The sequence below is a fragment of the Ixodes scapularis genome, unplaced genomic scaffold, assembly GCF_016920785.2.
Source record: "Ixodes scapularis isolate PalLabHiFi unplaced genomic scaffold, ASM1692078v2 PGA_scaffold6__148_contigs__length_123643588, whole genome shotgun sequence".
Classification (NCBI taxonomy): domain Eukaryota; kingdom Metazoa; phylum Arthropoda; class Arachnida; order Ixodida; family Ixodidae; genus Ixodes; species Ixodes scapularis.
The window spans coordinates 32207488-32228557 of NW_024609881.1; the positions used below are offsets into that span (position 1 = coordinate 32207488).

At 47.3% G+C, this 21070-nt stretch overlaps 1 protein-coding gene across 1 annotated transcript; it reads left to right on the forward strand.

The window, feature by feature from the left end:
- Positions 1 to 15810: 15810 nt before the first annotated feature.
- Positions 15811 to 19316, forward strand: LOC120840048. Its single transcript, XM_040210483.2, has one exon. The coding sequence runs from the start codon at positions 16231 to 16233 to the stop codon at positions 17407 to 17409; it is 1179 nt and encodes a 392-aa protein (XP_040066417.1). The 5' UTR covers positions 15811 to 16230; the 3' UTR covers positions 17410 to 19316.
- The last annotated feature ends 1754 nt before the right edge of the window (positions 19317 to 21070 follow it).

A 21070-nucleotide genomic window follows, 5' to 3' on the forward strand; every position in this document is an offset into this window, starting at 1 on the left:
AAAAACTTCATTTGTCTTAGGGTGATTGTTGAGAAAAGTATCTCGATCTCGAAAGACGGCCAGATGGTGCCACCACTGTCGTTGGAGTGCGCCCTCCTCGCTCGTTCTCCCCCACCTGTTTTTTTTTTTTTCTTTTTGCGCTTTGTTTGTTAGATTGGTGCCGTGCTGGTCGTTGTGAGCCGCCAGCACGGCACCGGTCTAGCAGACGAGCCGCGCGCGCTATTGGCGACGTGTGCGACCGAAAGCGTCGCCAAAAATTTGGCGTCGCTGTGGTCGGCCTTCCACGATTGGCCGAATGCTGACTATGGCGTCAGCAAAGGAGTTCTCATGGACGGAAATAAGAGGAACGTGAGGGCTTCAATTTTGACGGTATTGGCAGTGTTGGTTCAAGAACGCTATGATTTCAAGCTTCCGCCATGCTAATTACAAACACCACCGACTTTGTTGTTCGCAAGGTAATGACGTCACGAAAGTTAACCATACGAGGGCGCCACCGAAACATCTCGCTGCTAATACTTCACAACTGCGCTTCGCGTGATATTACCAGTGCAATAAAACAGAAACAGCAAGAACATTGAGATTTATTTTTTATTGAACACCATTCGAATGAGTTGCGGTATTTCAAACACGTATTTACAAACTCCGCTGGCAGTCCACCGCCCTCAAAGGGGAACCAGGAAGTGTAGTATGCAGTAAACGAGGTAAACGTTGTCAAATATGTAAAACGAAATTAATTACTTTAATGGACAGACTAACAGAACAACACTTATCCTGGAATTATATAAATGGCTTTATAAACAACTCTCACAAACAAAAATGCTGTATACCCAGACAAGCAAATCAACAACGAAATAAAGCAAAAGGCTTGCAGGCGAGCTGCACAATAATAAACGATAAATAAACCATAAGCAAACTCGTTAATTGGCAACGCAATGAAGAAAAAAAAAACTAATGTTTTGGAGTGACTACATCTCTGACTGTGAGTGATTTTAGGTACTCTATTCTAAGATATAAACACGAAGCTGTCAAATTAACTAAATATTGCTCTGACAGCAACTCACCTGGAGGAACCAGTCCTTGTAGCGACGGATTCGTAACAAGAACGGTGGGGCACGCGTTTTTCACGAGCGAATCTTCGTACAGCTTGCAAACGCGGTAGCGCCGAAGTGCTCGCTGCACAGTCGACGCTGGCGCAGCTTGCTCATGGGCAGGCTTCCAAAGTCCTGGCGATTTGCATACGCAATCAATTTCGATGCTCTAATGGAAAGATTGAGAAAGATCATATATTTCAATGCTTCCAGTTTTGAACGCTAACAAAAAGTTTGATATAGAGGCTCCCCTGTCGTCTGCTGTAAACCGGAAGAATGAGCACTCCGAGTTATTTTAAAGAATTGTTACACCTCTTCGCCGCGCGGTAGACTCCGCAATACGCCGTCATGAGGCACGAAACACAGTCGGCAGAATCTCTGCCAAACTATAGAGACGTCTCTAATTAACAACTGCGAGCAGCTCCGTACTCCGTACTGTTGTAAAATATGCACTTTCGATTTCAATAACCCGCGGAACGGTTTGAAAGCTTAAAGTGACAAACGCAAACAAAAAAAAAAAAAAGGCGAAAATGGTTGTCTGCCTTTCGCCCTTACTGATGATTGGTCGGAAGAGCCCAGAGTGCTTCGGTTTCGGTAGCGAAGATCATATACACGTCGCCAGCGCTCAAAAACACAGCGGCGAATATAGTCTGGTGCGAGACGATTGGGTAGACCAACGAATATGCTCTTCGGGTGGATGCAGGACAGAGAAGTCAGTGACGCGCCGCAACCCATCGGCCCAACCGGAAACTCCGTTAGCTGCCTTCGGGTGGCAGCATCACATCAGACACAAAAATCTCTTGTTGAAAAAAACGACACGAAAATGAATATTAGAACTAATTAAACGATAAGCAAAGAGCATCTGGTGGATGTCGCTAACGCCTCGTTTGTAATGCCCCTCTATGAACCTTGACAGGTAGTGACGGCAACTGTCTCGCCTCTGGCCACCAGAAGAGAACAGGGGAAGGAGGAACTCCCCACTCCCCGAAACACATTATTGTGTGTCTCAGACATTGCAATTCCCCCTCTACAAAATTATAGAAGACTAATTCGTCACTCAAAATTCGTACAAAATCAGCTTTGGGGTTAGTTGCGGTTCCCCGATCGCTGGCGTGCTTCGGCCGCTTCGGTGGCTGGAACGGCTAGGACATCTTCTGGATATCAGCCTCGCCATAGCTTTGCTCGTCCCGAAACAATCTACGTCACGATTGCGGCGGATGTCACGTGCTCTCCGCTGGCTGCCTGCCGAGCGCTTGCCAAAGTAGGCAGTTTGTAGCGAAAAATAGCGCCATCAAACTGAAAATACTTAGTGAGGTCGTCATTTAGGGATATTGTGTGTCATATATTCAGCCTATTTCTGAACACGAGGGGTATATTTCAAGTTTAGTTGAAGTGTCCCTTTAGAGCGTTTCGGTAGATTGCCTCCAGGAGCTCGATCGTGAGTTGCTGTCTTTGCATTCGGTTCCACTAGCAGGAAAGAAGGTGCGCTCTTAATTACTGTAGCAGTTGCTCTTGACTAAGGCTTACACCGCACAATTAATTTCTGTAAAACTTAATTGACACAACGCCTGCACATTACGTTACTCGAGCGCTAAAAACAGGAAATGATTCATGTAACCACAGTTTTTGCCCAGTTATAACCTTGAGGGAAGTGAGAAATGCCACTTTTTGACTGATTTTTAATTTGCACCGATCCCGAGCGCACTGAACGTAGTAACTTAATGAAACTTTTCTTTTCTCAAATTTCGCTTTACTTTAAAAGTTATAGGCAAATTAGAATTACAAAAACAAGCAAAAAATAACCTCCTTCATGACGTCGTAGGTCCTGGCTTGAGTGACCGTGAAATAGAGGAGGGATAGTGAGCTCATCGAGCGCTCACGGCTGCCGCACTCCGTGTCGACGGCTCGAGAGGGCGCCACTAAAGCACGTGTTGGATAGGCTGTATGAAGCGGGCAGTAAGGGCGTCTCGCATTGCATTTGCTGCACGATTAAAGACTAATTCGGAATAACGCTTCATTGGCCACAAGCGACAGCAAACACGGGGTAAATATCAGTTCAGAACGGGAGCCACTTCGCGCTGCCATACTGCCAAATGGCAAAATCGCCAGCCAAGCCCGCGCCGAAAGCCTTTGGAACGCTCGGAACCGGTCGGATCCTCAAGCCGGTATACGGCCGCAGCGCCTCATACCACTAGTCTGGGACCTTTCTACGCGCGCCGTTCGTCGGCGCCTCATACCACTAGCCCTTTCTAGTATGCGCCGTTTTTTAAGCCGCTTGGTGGTGGGTATGTCGACGGGTCGTTTCTTGTTTCCGTATTTTATAAACTGCATTTGTTTCTTTTCTGATCTAAAATACTGAACAAAAACGACTTTCATACATAATTGAAACGGTTCGCGACACTTATATTTTGTATTTCGACTAAAAAAAAAAAAAAAGATTTTAGTGGTTCTGACCAGTAGTAAGCACAGGACCAAAGACGTCACATATCGCGCGCTTTCGCCAACGCGGGTCGCTCTCGTAGGTGCAGGAGGTTTCCGCGTCGTCCGGTTAAAATATGACGCACTAATGTTTAGTTACTCTCTCCGTGCCGGCTGGCTTGCCCGAACCCCAAGAGACCTGGAAACCGCAAAAAAGGTAGGCGCTTAAATATGATTGCAAAGCCCCTTTAAGTCACCCAGCAATGAATGTTCCTTTCAAATAAACCGCAGTAACCCTGGTCATACATTACACAAAAGCAGACTCGCACGTAAGGGTATGAGTTACATGTATTTAAGTATTTGTTTGCGTAACGAAGTAACTGGAACGTCGACAGCACAAATCCCCAATCAAAACCCCACCCTCTCCCCCCCTTTCCCCAGAAACATACACCCAGGCCGCGCAAGAATTACGCTAGATAGACCCAACAAATATGTGCACAAGATATGTGTCATATGACCACGGTTATCATCCAACGAACGCGTTAAAAAGCGAGAAATTATTAATGACGGGAACAAATATTGGAAGCGCGGCGACTGCACCATTACGACACGTTAATTACTTCCAAGCTGAGGTAACGCGTTCTTTTTAAATCGCAGTAACAAGTAGCGTCTACTTAGTTAGTTTCAATGCGAGTAACGAATAACGATATTGTTAGGAAGATAAAGACGAGGAACGGTTGGGTACGGGGGAACGTGCGAGCAGCTCGAGAGGCCGCGCTGTGTGTGCTTACGAACGGTTCGCAATATCTGTCGCTCCCTCACTGCCTCTTAATTTATCCCATTTCCCACCCTTGCAAGTGGTGGAGGTGCTCTAGCTCCCCAACCTCTCGCTCCCCTCCAACTCTCCCACCACATCGGTCTGGAACTCCGTAGCGGTCGCAAGATCACCACTATGGCTGAAGAAGCCCAAACCGGCGTCGCCATCCGCGCTCCGCCTGCCGCTCCAGCCACCACAACACCAACCGTCAAGAACCGGCAGCTGGACCCGCCACTTTTTGCGGGCACACCAGATTCCGATGTCCACGACTGGCTGAAGACCTACGAACGGGCAAGTCTCCACAACCGTTGGGATGACTCTTTCAAGCTCGCCAACGTTTTTTTCTTCCTCAAAGACACCGCTCTGAAATGGTTTGAGAATCACGAAGAAGAAATTAACTCGTGGGACGCCTTCAAGGCCACTTTTGCAAACGCCTTCGGCAAGCCAGAGCAGCGTAAGCAGCAAGCAAAGGACAAGTTGGCTAGCCGCTATCAGGCAAACACCGAGTCATCCACTTCTTACATTGAGGATGTACTGCGGCTATGCTCCCGCGTTGATCCTGAAATGCCAGAAGATGACCGCATTCGCCACCTTTTTAAAGGACTTTCGCAGGAGCTGTTTACCATCGTTACGCCTAAATCTCCACCAACAGTACAGCAGCTCATTGACGAATGCAAAAAGTATGAAGAGCTGCAGAGTGCCCGAATCGCTAAGGCACCTTTCGAGCGTCTTCCCGAGGTGTGTCTTGCCACCGCCTCCAATACCGACATAGCTACATTGATTAGGACTATCATCCGCGATGAACTACGTCCTTACCTCGCTCATTTAACACCAGCCGTTGCTCTTGCCCAAGAAATACCACAGGTGAAATCTATGCAGCAAGTTGTCCAACAAGAAATCCGTGCTGCGTTAGGTCACCTTGCCCTACCAACTGCCGCTTGCCCGCCAGCGCCATCGGCGCCTCCACTCATTTGTTCAATGCCCCAAGACTCATACCCCCGCTATTGTAGGCCTGCGGTTCAACAGACGCCCCAATCTTCCCGGCCTTATGGGCCCCGTCGTCGAACTGAAATCTGGCGAACCGAAGATAACCGCCCCATCTGTTACCATTGTCACACACCGGGCCATATCGCACGCTACTGCCGCCATCTAGTGGACACTACGATGTACCGACCCTTACCGACAGGCACTTCCCGCACCTTCCGGAATGAGGCGCACCCTTCTGACGATCGACACGACCCACGTACTTCTTCGCCCATCACCAATCGCCGTGGCCGATCACCATCACCCTACCCTCGCCGCCCACGCTCTGTGTCGCCCCTTAACGCCGTTGCCGAATTCACCGAGACGTCAAACTAAAGCCAGCAGTCTGTGCGAACACCGGAGGTCAGACTGCACTCTCCAATATCGACAAAAAACCTCCTTCTGACAGCCCAACGACTGTTCAAGTTAAAATTGACGGAAAGACGTTTACAGCCCTAGTGGATACAGGCGCCGCCAAGTCATGTATTGCCGAAAATATTCGTCGTCGTCTACGAAAAGTGCTCACGCCTCCTGACGGACGGTTGCTAGGGATGGGTAACGGGGAACTGGTCCGACCCCTTGGCTATTCAACCCTTTCAGTGCTTCTTGGGGGTAGCCGATACACAGTCATCTTCACAGTGTTGGCGAACTGTGTCGCTGACGTAATCCTTGGGTGTGACTTTCTGACAGCAACCGATGCTTTTATTGACTGCGGAAGTCGGGAGCTTCACCTGAACACTTACAACAAAGATGCCACCTCTTTGGATTCGACTCCGGTTGTCCTTCGTGTCGAAGAGGACGTATCCTTGCCTCCGTTGACCGCAATGTTTGTCGAGCTCGTGCCCGAGGCGCCCTTTAGTGGTTCCTGCGGCTTTGTCGAGCCCATTCGCACCAGCTTTGAAAAAAAAGCCGCTCTTGTACCCTACTCAATTGCCGTACAGAAAGCAGGACGAGTCCAGTTGTACATTACGAACCCTTCAGCGGAAGTGTTAATGCTACCTCGGGGATTTCGTGTCGCCACCATTCAAACGTATGACGAGCATACACTTGCTGCTTTATCTCCGGGAGCTCTCAACACCTCTCCGCGGTCACCTTCTGCCACTCCTTCAGGCTGCGAGTCTGTTCAGATGATCGACCCTTCCCTGACCAACACAGAGCATCAGGCTCTCTCCACTCTGCTAACCACGTACAGTGATTTATTTGATTTTGACCGACGTGCCCTCACGAAGACAACGACTGTGAACCACAGCATTGACACCGGTACGGCAACTCCAGTGAAAAGTCGAGTTTACAGAGTTTCACCAGCGGAGCGCCGAACGATACAAGAAAACGTCGCTGACATGCTCAAGAAAAACGTAATCGAACCTTCATCCAGCCCTTGGTCGTCGCCTGTAGTACTCGTGAAAAAAAAGGATGGTTCATGGCGATTTCGCGTTGACTACCGCCGCTTAAACAAAGTCACCAAAAAAGACGCCTACCCGTTACTTCGAATTGACGACACCTTAGACACGCTTCAGGGCTCATCCTTTTTCTCTTCTATGGACCTACGCAGCGGCTACTGGCAAATACCTCAATGATATTGTAGTGAGTGCGCAGGCGAGCTGGTGGAAATTAACCATTCTGATGTTAGCCTGAGACTGAGGCAGGAAAAGAGGAAGTTTCAAAGTAGAAGAAAAAGGAACAGTCGAGGATACGTCTCTATCAGAGACGTATCGTAGAGACGTATCCTCGACTGTTCCTTTTTCTTCTACTTTGAAACTTCCTCTTTTCCTGCCTCAGTCTCAGGCTAACATCAGAATGGCAAATACCTCTCTCCGATGACGCCAAACCAAAAACAGCATTTATCACTCCTGGTGGCCTTTGCCAATTCAACGTAATGCCGTTTGGACTATGCAATGCCCCCGCGACATTTGAACGAATGATGGACAATTTGCTTAGGGGCTTTACGTGGAACATTTGTTTATGCTATCTGGACGACGTTGTTGTCTTTTCAGCGACGTTTGACGAGCATATACGCCGACTGCGCCAAGTTCTCGATTGTTTCCGTGCAGCTAAACTACAGCTAAACTCCAAAAAGTGCAGGTTCGGAGCGCGGCAAATCAAAGTACTTGGCCACCTGGTCAGTGTCGACGGAATTCGCCCTGACCCCGACAAGATTCAAGCCGTCTCCGAATTTCCTGTGCCTAAGAACTTGAAAGACGTTCGCGGTTTTCTTGGCCTCTGCACCTATTTTCGAAAATTTATACCGGCGTTTTCCAACCTTGCCGAACCGCTGAATGAGCTACTTCGAATGGGCCGAGCCTTCCACTGGGATCAACCCCAAGAACACGCCTTCAACTCTCTTAAGCGGGCCCTCATCTCTGACCCGATTCTTGGACATTTCTTAGAAGGCGCCGACACAGAATTACGCACCGACGCGAGCGGTCACGGATTAGGTGCTGTCCTGGCGCAAAACGTTGGTAACACAAAGCGAGTGATTGCATACGCAAGCCGAACTCTTACAAAATGCGAACGTAACTATGCAATCACCGAACGTGAGTGCTTGGCTGTCGTATGGGCCATTACCAAATTTCGTCCATATCTTTATGGAACCCACTTTCGAGTCGTCACAGATCACCACGCCCTTTGCTGGCTTACGAATCTTAAGGACCCATCTGGACGCCTTGCACGTTGGTCCCTCAAGATTCAGGACTTCGACTTCAGCATCGTCCACAAGTCTGGAAAGCTACACCTCGATGCTGACGGCTTGTCTCGGTGTCCACTGCCTAGTGAGCCTTCTGGACAGGAACCCCAGGGCTCCCCTTTGCTCTCTGCAGCCTTGGACACAATTGATGTAGCCGACGCTCAACTATCGGACCAACACTTAAAACCTATCATACATTACCTATTGGGAACCGCCACACGCTCCACGCGCCAACTGCAACGACAGGCTACCCTTTTCACGCTTCACGAGGGTGTTCTTTATAGAAAAAACTACGAACCACATGGGCGTCCGTGGCTGCTTGTTGTACCCCGAATACTCCAAAGAGATATCATACAAGCGCATCATGACGACCCGACTGCTGGTCACCTTGGATTTAGCAAGACATACTTCCGCATCCGGGCTCGCTATTTTTGGAACGGCATGTACCGCACCATTAACAGATACATCCGAACATGTCGCCTTTGCCAAACGAAGAAAAGCCGTACGACCAGGACACCCGGTCCTCTTCAATCTATTGCTCCACCGGACACTCCCTCTAAAAAAATTGGTATCGATTTTTTGGGTCCTTTTCCGCTTTCTGCCAACAACAACCGATGGGTTATTGTGGCCGTCGACTACCTGACGCGGTACGCTGAGACGACATCTGTACCAAAGGCCACTGCCCAAGAAGTAGCGGATTTCTTTCTCCATAAGATCCTACTGCGTCATGGAGCAGCACAAGTCATCATCAGTGATCGAGGCACCTCCACCATACTGTTAGGGTGATGCTGTCGGCAGCAGAAAGGACAGGACAGTACACGATGATAGAAGAGACAAAGGATTTATGGAGGCCGAGCCGGCTCGTGGGGTCTGGCGCGAGATGGTCGTGCGCGCCACTGCCCCGTCGTCGTCTTCACCTTCCTAACAATATTTACTTTTTTCTGTATCGACTTAGGCTAAGTGGCGCAAGCTACCGCCCGTTACAAAGGGTATATATAGTCTTCGACATCCATCCATCGTGTGCATGTCTGTACAGATGGCACGGTGTTCGAGGCTCACGTGATGCCAGAAATATCTGCGGATACGCGTCAAGCGTCGTTCGAAGCACGCTCGCTTCGTACGTATGTGTGGTTCGAACATGTGTGCAAAACGTCTTTCTATGACGAGTTCGAGAGGACCGTGGTACAAGTACCAAGCACGCCTCAGCCATTGCCTACAGGCTGTCTTTTATGCGATGAATTTACTGTGGGACCGTGACTTTAGGTCGAAGCGAATTCCGGTAGACATCACACAAACCAGAGTTTGGTAAAGCACACCTAAAAGGTACTTAAAGTAAAGTACAAAGTAAATGAAAGAAGCCGTACTTCGAGTAAAATATTTAGTACACCGGGTGCAATGTACTCGATGTACAGTACCATAAATACAATGTAGTACTTTCAAAGTAAGGTACAAGTACGTTTTAGCGCAATCTTCCACGACGCCTCTTTATTTCCCTATACAGTGTTTATTCGTCCTTTTTTTCTTTCTTTACGTACGGATTATCCCAAGGGTGATCGGGGATGCGTCAGTTATGTTTCGGGAATGACGGCGAATATTGGATGTAGCCAAGTGACCAAATAGCATAGTTGTTTTACCCTCGCTGAACAGCTGTTTAACGCAATCAACTTATAAGAAAGTTATTTGGATCGGTCTTGGAGCCGCTGTTAATTCAATCAAAGAAATGACCAGAACCTTTCCTGTTTCTGGTGAAAGTAGTATATTATATCCCTCCCAGTAATTTTTTAGAGTTGACAAAGCGTAATTTTATGATACAGATTTTACAAGGACAAATTTGGGAAATGTACCATGAAGTCGAAAGTTGTACCTCCCTCGGAAAGGATAAGAAAAAAAAAAAGCTTTATTTAAAGTACAAGTACATAAAGCCGTTGCGCGGCTTTTTTTCTTGACTCCACCATTAGATGTAATGGAAATAGACTGTTATTATTATTGTTTTATAATAATAATAATATTAATAATCAATCAATCATTGTTTATTAAAGTGTCCAGGAACAACCAATCGGTCTTAGTGCTAGCAGACTAAAAAAATGAGCAAAACACACACATACAAACACGCATACACACTACTGTAGAAGGAGAACGTAGTTCACCAGTCTGAGAATAAAAATATTAACAAGTATGAAAGACACTCAAATCAACAAGAGAAATCAAAAGGCACGAAACAGAGGCATCACCAGGTGTGAGAGCAAAAACCATATACTAGATCAACGCTTCAACTGATGAGCCCTTTTCCTGCAAGAGGAAGATTCGAACAGCATTTCCGAACTTGCTCCCGCATGAGTTAAAAATATCAATTGTGTCAGAGCAGCGATTATAACACTCAGCCGATCTTTGGATCGGGTTTAAGTGGCTAAAATGTCGAGCTATATAAAAAGATGATAGGAGCCGTGGAGGCACACGTGGAAGTCTGAGGCTCACTTCGGACAGAAGGCTGGGAGAGTTCATCGAGCCGTGCAGGGTATTAAACAAAAACAACAAATCTGCCTTCACCCGACGCTGCTGCAGGCTCAACAAGTTGACAAGTTGCGAGTTACACACACCGTTCAGACAAGGATCACCTTTCTCAAGGTAACGACATTTAAAGATGGAAATAAATTTGTTTTGGGACTCGCTCGTCAGATAAACTGTTAGTTTTAGAAATGCCTTTCCAAACAACCGAGGCGTACTCTAGCTGGGATCTAAGTAAGGAACAACGCAACACAATATAAATTATAATACATTACAACACAAAACAACTAAGGAACAATAATAACAATATAATTATTATTAAATGTTAATTATTATGTGTAAAAATCTTAGACGTGTTTCCTGTCTACTTTATAATATGAGATCACTTGTTCCACAATATGTTAAAAAGATGGTCATTAATGCTTTGGCATACTGTGTTCTTCGCTATGGAATAACCATTTATGGTGGCTGTTCTACGTTATGGCAAAAGGAAATTGACAATATTTTGACTGGAATGTGTAGAAGTATCATATACGGCACTGATACCGAAACAGAACAAGAAAAAAAAATGATCATATTAATCTTCCATTATGTCACGCTCTGTTTACTGAGGCGGTTGTTTTAAGACACTTTTGGGATGACAGATTTAAAGTTCCCCACATTGCACCTCGGGCACAAGACATACCACTCGTTTTGAGGTGCCGAGAATGTCAACGAGGTATGGCAGAAGACAACGAATATTTTATGTACTGGACATTTTCAACAGTCTCCCTAAAAGAGTGTTGGACCTGGATTCGAAAAAAAAGTTGAAACAAGCCCTACGAGACCTATTTTAAATCAAGTGTGCCTGCACGAACCAGGTTCATCTTCTAGACGTCTTAAACTGTGCTCTAAAGATTTTTTTTTCTTAGGCCAGTGATGTGATCTTTATTACAACCCAAGTACTGTGGCAACTTGACATGGGACCTGTGCTTCATTTTTTTAATATTTTGATGTCTGTGTGTGTGTTCTTTATGTAATGTGACTATCTACATACCAACAACTCTGGACACTAACTTTACTAATGCTTCAATGTTATTTTTTTCTTAAAACGTGTGTGTGTGTGTGTGTGTGTGTTTTATGGTGCTGATGCACTCTTCACAATGTTGAAATTAATTGATTTATAACTTTAATACTGGTGGTTTAGCCACACAAGCTAATTCTGGCTTCGGCAGACCTGAAGCATACTTCGTCGCATCCGAAAAATAAATAAACCATTATTATTATTATTATTATTATTATTGAATAAGAAATGGCGCGCTCATCGAAAGTTTAAAAAGAACGATACCCCAAAATTAAAATCAGAATTTGGGCGCTTTAGGTCTCTCTGCAAGGAAGTTTTTAAACGTGATCGTCAGGCGTACACTGATTCCGTCGAGTTGCAGCTAACTAAAAATCCCAAAGAATTCTGGAAGTATGTTCGCTCTCGGTCCCAGACAAAAGGTAGAGGAGAGATCACCCTGCTGGACTCACAGGGAAACTCGACGACAGATGTTTGTGAAATTTTTGCACGCCACTTCCAGTCTGTTTTTAAGCATCATCCAACCCCTTCAACTACTGCCGCGCCAGCTGTCTCTGGGAAGGCATCCTGTATTGCACTCTTCGACGAGGAGCTACTGCATGAGTGTGTAAAAAAAATGAAACCATCATTGTCTTCTGGCCATGATGGTATTCCGTCAGTCCTCTTGAAGGCATACAGTGCCATATTTATTCCTGTTCTAGTGCAGATTTTTAACAACTGCATAAAGAATGAGGTCTTTCCCGCCATGTGGAAAACGGCACTTGTTGTACCTGTGCATAAGTCCGGTCCAAAAACAAATGTGTCGAACTACAGACCTATAGACGCTTTCAGCTAGTCAGTTACTCAAGCTGCCACCAGTCGGCGCGCCCATCGCGCGCTTTCCGGGCCGCCATAGCCGACCTTCAGTTTCTCGCCGTTGCTCCGCGTTGTGTGCTGCCCAGGCCACTACCGGAGCCTCGTTTTCGTGTTTTTTGTACGTTCCGCGTTGAAATCTTGTATTTTCTTTAGGTCTTTTTTATACTAAGGACTTTCATTAATCATTTGATATTTATATTTCGACATAGCTCTTGTATTTTCTTATTTGTGGAAGGGAATCGGACAGCGAATGGGTCGACGACACAAGATAATGAGGCTTCAATGACCATGTAAGTTCATCTCATTCTTACGTTTTGGTCGCTAATAAAGGGCAGTCAACACTATTGCGACATATGTAAATTGCAACTGACGCAGTAAGGCTACCACAGTCTTGCTTCTCGCTGCATGTGCGCACTCGTTTCCGTAAAGCCGACCCGCATGTAAGCGATTTAGCGTGCGACGAGACGAGCAACGGAGATTTCTCACAGTCGCCCGTCACACTGCTCGGTTTTGGGATTTCTAGAAAACGTCGCTCACCGTCTTGGTCGCTTGCTCCGTCGCTTCCATGCGGTTTGCCTCGTCGCGCGACTGACTGAGCGACAGCGAAGCGGGTAGCCATCGCCTATCTGGTCGCTCGCCAAATCGCTTACATGCGGTTTATACTCAATTAATTTCCATGCACACAGCACTGAAGCATTGGCGCCTCGATATTAAGTATAAACCGCATGCAAGCGATTCGGCGAGCAACGAGACACGCGACGGTGACCCCCTTCGCTGTCGCTCGGGCAGTCGCGCGACGAGGCAAACCGCATGGATGCGACGGGAGCAAGCGACCAAGACGGTGAGCGATGTTTTCTAGAAACCAAAAAACCGAGCGATGCAACAGGCGACAGTGAGAAATCTTCGTCGCTGACTCTCGTCGTTGTCGCCGTCGCTCGTCTCGTCGCACGCTAAATCGCTTGCATGTGGGTCGGCTTTACAGAAACGAGCGTGCGCATGCAGCGAGAAGCATGACTGCGATAGCCTCACTGCGTTAGTTGAAATTTGAATATGTCACAATGGTGTTGACTGCCCTTTATTAGAACAAAAACGTTAGAATGGGATGAACTTACATCGCCTCTAAAGCCATAATCTTGTATCGTCGATCCATTCGCTGTCCGATTCCATTTCATAAATAAGAAAATGCAAGAGCTATGGTGACATATAGATACCAAATGATTAAATGAAAGCCCGAAATATCGAAAAAGACCTAAAGAAAACACACGATTTCTACGCGGGACGTAAAAAAACGCGAAAACAAAGCTCCGGTAGTGGCCGGCGCAGCACACAACGCGGAGGAACGACGAGAAACTGAAGGGCGGCTATGGCGGCAGGGTCACGTGACGCCAAGATGGCGGCGCCCATGAAATGTTGCCTGAAAGGGTCTATATCTCTTCTTTGCACATTTTCGAAGCTCCTCGAAGTGGCACTACACAAAATATTGTCATTCAATCTCAAGCGTTATCTTATCCCTAACCAACATGGATTTATGGCGGGTCGCTCGATGACAACTAATCTCGCCTGTTTTATGTCAACCGCTGTTCACGCCGTCGCTAACAGAGGCCAGCTTGATGTGATTTACTTTGACTTGAGTAAAGCGTTTGACATTGTTAATCATGAGATGTTACTGGCTAAACTGTCAAAGCTAGATATTCACAACTCATTGCTTTCATTGCTCGAAAGTTATTTGCGTGACCGGAAGTGCTTTGTTAGCTCGAATAATAATTTTTCTGCTACTTATGAGGCGACAACGGGTGTGCCTCAGGGCTCCGTTCTCGGACCTCTTCTGTTTTCAGTTTTTGTTAATGATGTTTCGACTGTGATTCGTCACTCCTCATTTCTTCAGTACGCAGATGATATTAAGATGTTCATGGAGGTACGAGAAGACCGAGACTGTGTTTTGCTACAGAGAGATGTTCATGCTTTGGAAGAATGATGCCGGGAGAATGACCTGAAGATAAATAGCTCTAAAACGAAAGTCGTGTCGTACACTCGTAAGACAGATAACATTGTATTCCCATATGTTATTCAGACAGACCTTTTAGAACGTATGAACAGAATCAAAGATCTTGGCGTGGTGTTTGACAGCACCTTACACTTCTCCAGTCATGTGGATCACATCGTGAACGCAGCTCTACGCACGCTCGGGAGTGCGTGCCGCATCACTAAAGAGTTTATTAACCCCTGCACATTTCTTATACTCTACAGTGCATTGTGTCGACCACAGCTTGAATACGCTTCTGTTGTATGGAATGGAATTTGTGCCACAAATTCCTCGAAAATAGAACGGGTTCAGAACAAGTTTTTTTCCATCTATAGACATCGTTGCTCAGCGCGCATTGTGCCCACCACTACTGATGTCCCTGTCCCTGTTCAGCGTAGCGTGGCACTACCTACCCTGCTTCGTAGGAGAGAACTTGCCGATATCTTATTTTTATACAAACTTGTCCACGCCGTCACTGATTGCACGGTATTGACGTCAAGAGTACTCTTAAAAATTCCTCTAAAAACAAGGCAAAATGCGTCCTTCTGCAACAGGCGTCTACTCAACCTCCACGATCCTGTGTCCAGACTTGGGCATACTTATAATTCTTCTTTCTCTGAAACACTCGACATATTTAACAATAACACGCTGCAGTTTGTAAAAACGTTAAAGGCCATCACTTAAATTTGAACTGTATGCACTAACTTGCGGCGTTCACGCCGAAATTCCCCACTTTGAATGCATTTTTTTTTCTTTCTTTCTAGCAATTGGTGGTGGCGGTAGTACCATTAAGCTTATCGTGTGTTGTGACTTTGTGTTTACTTTTTATAATTTTTAAGTGTATTTTTCTAGGTCTTGTCCGTTATGTGTGTTGTCCGTACTATTGCTTTATGCCCTGTTCTGCCTTACAGGTTAACACAGTGCACCTGTACCAAGACCGCAAGGTTGTTCCTGGGCACGAATAAAAACATTGATTGATTGATTGATTAATATTATTATTATTATATTAAGAGAATGTATGTACTTCAAGTAAAGTACAGTTTTGTAATCCTACTTGAAGTGTACAACGTAGTTGGAGTATTTCCCAACTTTGGTACAAAGCACCACCTGACGTGGCGTGGAGTCAGCCCTTTATTGACCCATCTGATACCAACTTCCGCCCTGGCCGATGTTCCGACGTAACGCAACATAAAGTGACAAGCGAAGCCCGCGCTTCCTCCACCCCAACCTGTGCAAACACTGGTGTGTAATACATCCTCCTGCGGCCCCCCCCCCCCCCCCCCCCCCCCCCCCCCCCCCCAACCCCTGCAACTTCCGCTCGAGCCGACGTCCAGACTTTGAAAGAGCACAACGAAGGGACAACCGAATCGCGTGCTTCGTCTACTCCCGTCTCGATGTTGACGTGCGGGGGCGGTTTTGAACGTTCCCGCCGCTTACGTCAGCGCTGCGACCAAGCCCCGAGGGAGCAATCTTCGTTGGCTCGGCACCTCGTCCACCGAGAGGCGAGGAGGCCGGAGTGATTGCCGGGGAGCGCCAGATGCCTCTGGCCGGCGCACGAGCGAACAGGCGTCAGCCGCATGCGGGCAGGAGGGCGGTAGGCCGCGGCAGCAGTCGGCTATTTTGCGCCGTTTGTTTGCGATGTGGTGGTCGAGATTCGGATCACGTGGGTCCCCCCGTCTGCTCGTGGCCTGTCAGCGCTGCCAGCGCGGAAGATCGGAGCGGCGCGGGAACGATCTCGAGTAGACAGCGAGCTGCGAGATGCTGCCGCCGCCGCGGGTCTGTAGGGGAGCCATGTCGGCGTTGTTATCGCGGGTTTCGCTGGCACTGCTCGTTGTTATGCTGATTGCGTCCAGGCACTCGACTGCGGCGGAGGATCAAGAGGAGGACGGCCTGCCCTGGTGGGACTTTGTCCGGCGGGAACGCCTGTCCGCCGGCGTGTGCGCGTCCGACGAATCGGATTTGTGCGGTGGCAGCCCCGAGTTTTCCACGTCGCCCTTCATGTGCCGCTGCGACCCGGACTGCGTTCGATTCGGCGACTGCTGCGTCGACAAGGGTTACCCGACGCCTCGGCAGGTGTCTTGGATGTGCCTGTACCACGCCGGACGGGAGTTCTACGGGCAGGCCGACTGTCCAGCGGACTTCGACGAAGACCACGAAGACGGCATCGTGAAGCACTGCCATCGGCAAGGATCGCAGCTGAAATCGCTTCAAGACGTACCCGTGTACAGTGTGATTTCCAGGACCATGTACGCTAATATCTTCTGCGCCGTCTGCCACGGCGACGCTGACAGCTTGCGGCCCTGGACCGTTCGTCTAGACTGCAACCGGGCATGGGATGCCGCACGAGTGTTGACCTTGCTGTCTAGAGGCAGTTACAGTCAGAGGAGTCGTACAATGTATGGCCCGAGCACGTCCGGCCTGAGCTGCCATCTTCACCTAGCAGAAACGGCGTCGGAAAGCTTCTTTCACGAGCTGGTCGGTGTTCGAGAGTGCAGACTCGCCGTCTCAACGTGCCGTGATCACTCAAACCCACGCGACGTAGACCTCTGTGGACGCTACACGGCAATGGTGTACTCGCCCAGCCGCATGGCCAACTACAAGAACTTCCACTGCTACAGGTGTAGCGGAGGTGTCTCTCCTTTCAAGCTGGGTGCTCTGGAGTGTGGAGCTCGCGCGGCAGGGGCCGGCAACGACCTACCGGAAGGAATGCACGTTGTGCTCAGCGTGAAGAGTAATTTCGTGAATGCCGGAAAGTGTCCTGGATCGACGGGAATCTACGATCCGGTTCTGAACCGCTGCTTCAAGGAGCCCGAACGGGCATGGACGCTGCTGAAATCCCCGTCTGCTGCGAAAGCCGCAGAAGCAGCATCGTTGTTGTCAGAAGTTTTGTTGGCAGTAATAGCGGCCATTGCGGGTCATTCCGCGTCATTCATTTGAGTTTAGAAGCTGCACAGCGGTGGAGGTGCCATGATGTAGGCTTATCAGTATCTGTTCGCGTCATTTGTGAGACCTAAGCAGGCGAAGACGCGCTATGAGTATTGTTAGGCTGGCTTTAGTGGGCGCATTTATTGTCAACGTGCGCTGTGAACTGTGAAGACAGAACACGTGGAGGTAAGAACTATTGGTGGGATACCCCTTGGCTTCTTACTCATTTCACATTTCCCTATAAACTGTCAAGAGAATGATTTTGCATTCATTTGGTATACGGGTTCAGTTCTTGGCGTTTCGCTGGAGTCTTGCTGGAGCTCCATGAAAATTTAAACAGTTCAGAGGACGAGAAACTGGATGAACAATGAGATTGACAGAACGCTGTCTGTGTGTTTCTTCAACCGGGCCCCGTCCTTCGCGCTGTTTTAATCCTCAAGCATCTTCCAACTCGCCCAAGCTTCAACTTTATCTGGAGCTCAGCTTATATGTTTTTGTTTGTAAAAAAGCACCACTCTAATTAAATGTTACGCTGCAGCACAATATGAGCTTTGCTGATTGCAGATAGCAGTATAACGAAAGAATAAAATGAGGCTCCCTTGGTAAGATAAGAGGCAGTCAGGTACTGAAAGATGACCTTTTGGGTGTTGCATTTGATATCCCACACCCGTTGAAAGATAGTTGCGCGTTTACTGGCGGGATTTGAAGGAACATTTGGACAAAGGAGTCGTCCTTTGTCCAAACTGAAGAATCTCAGGGGCAGTATTATACTCGGCTGCTGTCTACTTGTTCACATGCTAGTCGTTATGGCCATCCAAACAGGAGTATTGTGCCTTCTGCATCGGAAGTGTCTTTGTTGGTGCTCTTGTTTAAGCGCGAATTTAGCTGCACATTCAAGGTGAGAACAACCGTCTGAGCATTTTGCGGAGTTCCGCTTTCAGAACATTCTTAGGGATGTGGGAGTGTGACTGGCGGCCATACATCGAGTACATTTTTTGCCATGGTGCGTGCGTAAAAACAACTCAAACGATAAAAAAAAATTATAATAATCATCTTATGCAGCGTTTTGTAGTCTCCGGTATTCTCCTCTTATCCAGGTGGTATAAATTACGAAAAGTGATAAGAGAAGAGAAGGTGAAGGTGGTAGAGAAACAGAAATGTCTCGAAGTTCGAATTTTGGTATTTTTGTATGTTTAATTTAACACAATCTTTAAAAAAAAAAAGCGTTGTAATGATTGTGCATAAAGTCAGAATCACGAAAAGACATTGTAAAAATTCAAGTATAAAAATTAATTCGTTCTGTCACCAAACAATTGCTGGTGCCATACATGCAAAATAGCTTGTGAAAGCACTTATTCACTGGTGTTGTAGTACAGTATCAAAATTAAGCTTTGACACAATTCCTGTCTTTTTTTTAACGACGTAGGCCTGTCATGCAGTGAAATTGAAAACACAGCCTATATCTGCTTCTTTACTTGTGTTCCAAGCGGCACTACCTGTAGTGATGTTTATTTATAAAAACATATTAGACCCAAATTACAATTACAGGAGCGATAGCATCATACCTTTGTGTTAGTCGCTTTAAGGTAACGTACGCAATATTAAAAGCGCTCTCTGTTGTTTTGTCTTCATTGTCTCCGTTCTTCTTAGCCGTTTTGATCTGAATATACATAAACAAACTAGCCCAATTAACCATTTTGTCGCGGAAGAATTAACGCCGCAGGTCTTAGTACCGTATGGAATGTTTATCAAATCTATACTGGGTTCTTGGACAGAGTTTGACATTTGGATTCAGAGCCTCCATATATAATCTCTAGTAAAATAAATCAAATCAAAATTCCCGATATTTTAAATATCTTACGCCAAGCCGTCATGAGCTCATATGTCAATAAAAAAAGCATAATTTATAAAAAAAAAAATCGAGACCCGGTGATGGTACGTGAAGCATGCAAAATAGAAGAAACGAAAATAACGACAAAGACAGCGTCAGACTCAAACAAATTGAATCTAGAAGGGAAGACCTGCGCAAGACGTCATCGTTTGTAGATCCCCGACGCGCCCCAAGTGGCAAACTCGCTAAGGCCCGCTTCAGCAATTTTTACAGCAATTTTGAGGTTGCTGGCGGGTTGTTCCCTAGGTTTCCGTAGATCGACACGAATTGCTGAGCATTGCTGAGATCGGGTCCGGCTCGAAACGGACGACCAACTCGAACAACTCGAAGCCGTTTGAAGCGGCAGCAGCCAATCAGGGACGCGATATTTTCACGTGACACCCCCGTGGTGATGATGGCAGCTAAAAACTTGGTTCTGGTTTGAAATCGATCGTTTTTCGAAATAAACATTTTCAGAAAGATGAGTTAGTATTCTCAAGGCCATTCAAAGATATAAAAGCACGTTTTGAGCGCGTAGCTGAGTGTCTAAATATTGCGAGAAATTTCAAAGTGAATAATGATGATAGCAAGTCGTAGCAATTTGTTGCTTCGTGTGAACGCAGACGACCCGTGTTGCTGGTGTTGTGACGTCAAGTTGCTGGGTGAAATTGCTCCATCTGAAGCGGGCCTAAAGCTCGAGGAAGGTCGCCGCCAAGCGGCAGACGCGTGCGTCGTGGCGTCGCCGCGTTCTAGCGTCGCACTCGTTGTGAGACCCTGCGAGACGCGCTGGCGTCGGCGCTGACGCAAGCTAGGTGGCGCTGCGTAATTTCGCTAGAGTTTTGACTTTTAAGAGTGGAAGTAGCGAGCCTTGTGTTCTTAGTGTTATGCGAAGCGCAGGTTCCTCTGCTTCTTTTTGCAGGGGTTGTGGTGAGGTCAGAAAGACGTCGAGCCCTGATTGGCTTTGATTGTAGGATAGTGGGTATGACCTCAAGGCAGCTCGCTTTGAGGTCTACCCACTATCCTTTAAACGGAGCCAATCAGAGTTCGGTATTCTGACGTTATCACAACGCCTGCAAAAGAAGCAGATGAACTTGCGCTCCTCATCGCACCGGTTCGCCATGCGCCCTTTCAACGACGTACCGCGGCGCTGATGCTACGGGTCATTGAAACCAATCCAATGCCGTGTAAGTTTCACGTGACTTTTGGGATGGGCCTGCAGCGCCGCGCGGGGACGCGAGGTCATGTGACACCACTGCAACCAACTTGCGGCGAGATTCCAGAAAGTGCTGAATTCGGACTGCTTGAGATGTACAGGTTGTTCAATTTTTAATTTAAACAGGCCTTAATTGAAAAAAAAGCACAAAAAAACACACCTTGAAAGGTGCCTTAATGCGACTGGGCAGGTGAGCTATCCGGCCAGGGGGTCATGGTGTTGGGGCTAATCGTCACAATAAGTAAAATAATTAGCGTTTTAGGGGCACAGCTCCTTAAGGTCTAGCCTTGTCCGTCCGGCGTCCGTGCTCACATCGATCTTGCTGGTGCTCGTGCTCGTGCAGGACGAAAAAAAAAATGTTTGCGCAGTGGACAAGATTTGAACTTGTGCGGAGAGACCCCAATGGATTTCTAGTCCATCGCCTTAACCACTCAGCCACGACTGTGGGACGAGCAGGGGGCTCTGAGATGTGGTAGTAACTCAAGAGCTGGGGATGACATGGATGAAACGTTGCATGTAGCCGCTCCACGTCTATACAGGAGAGGGCGCTGCGGTCAAATGCGTATATAATCGCGTTAAACTCTGCATGC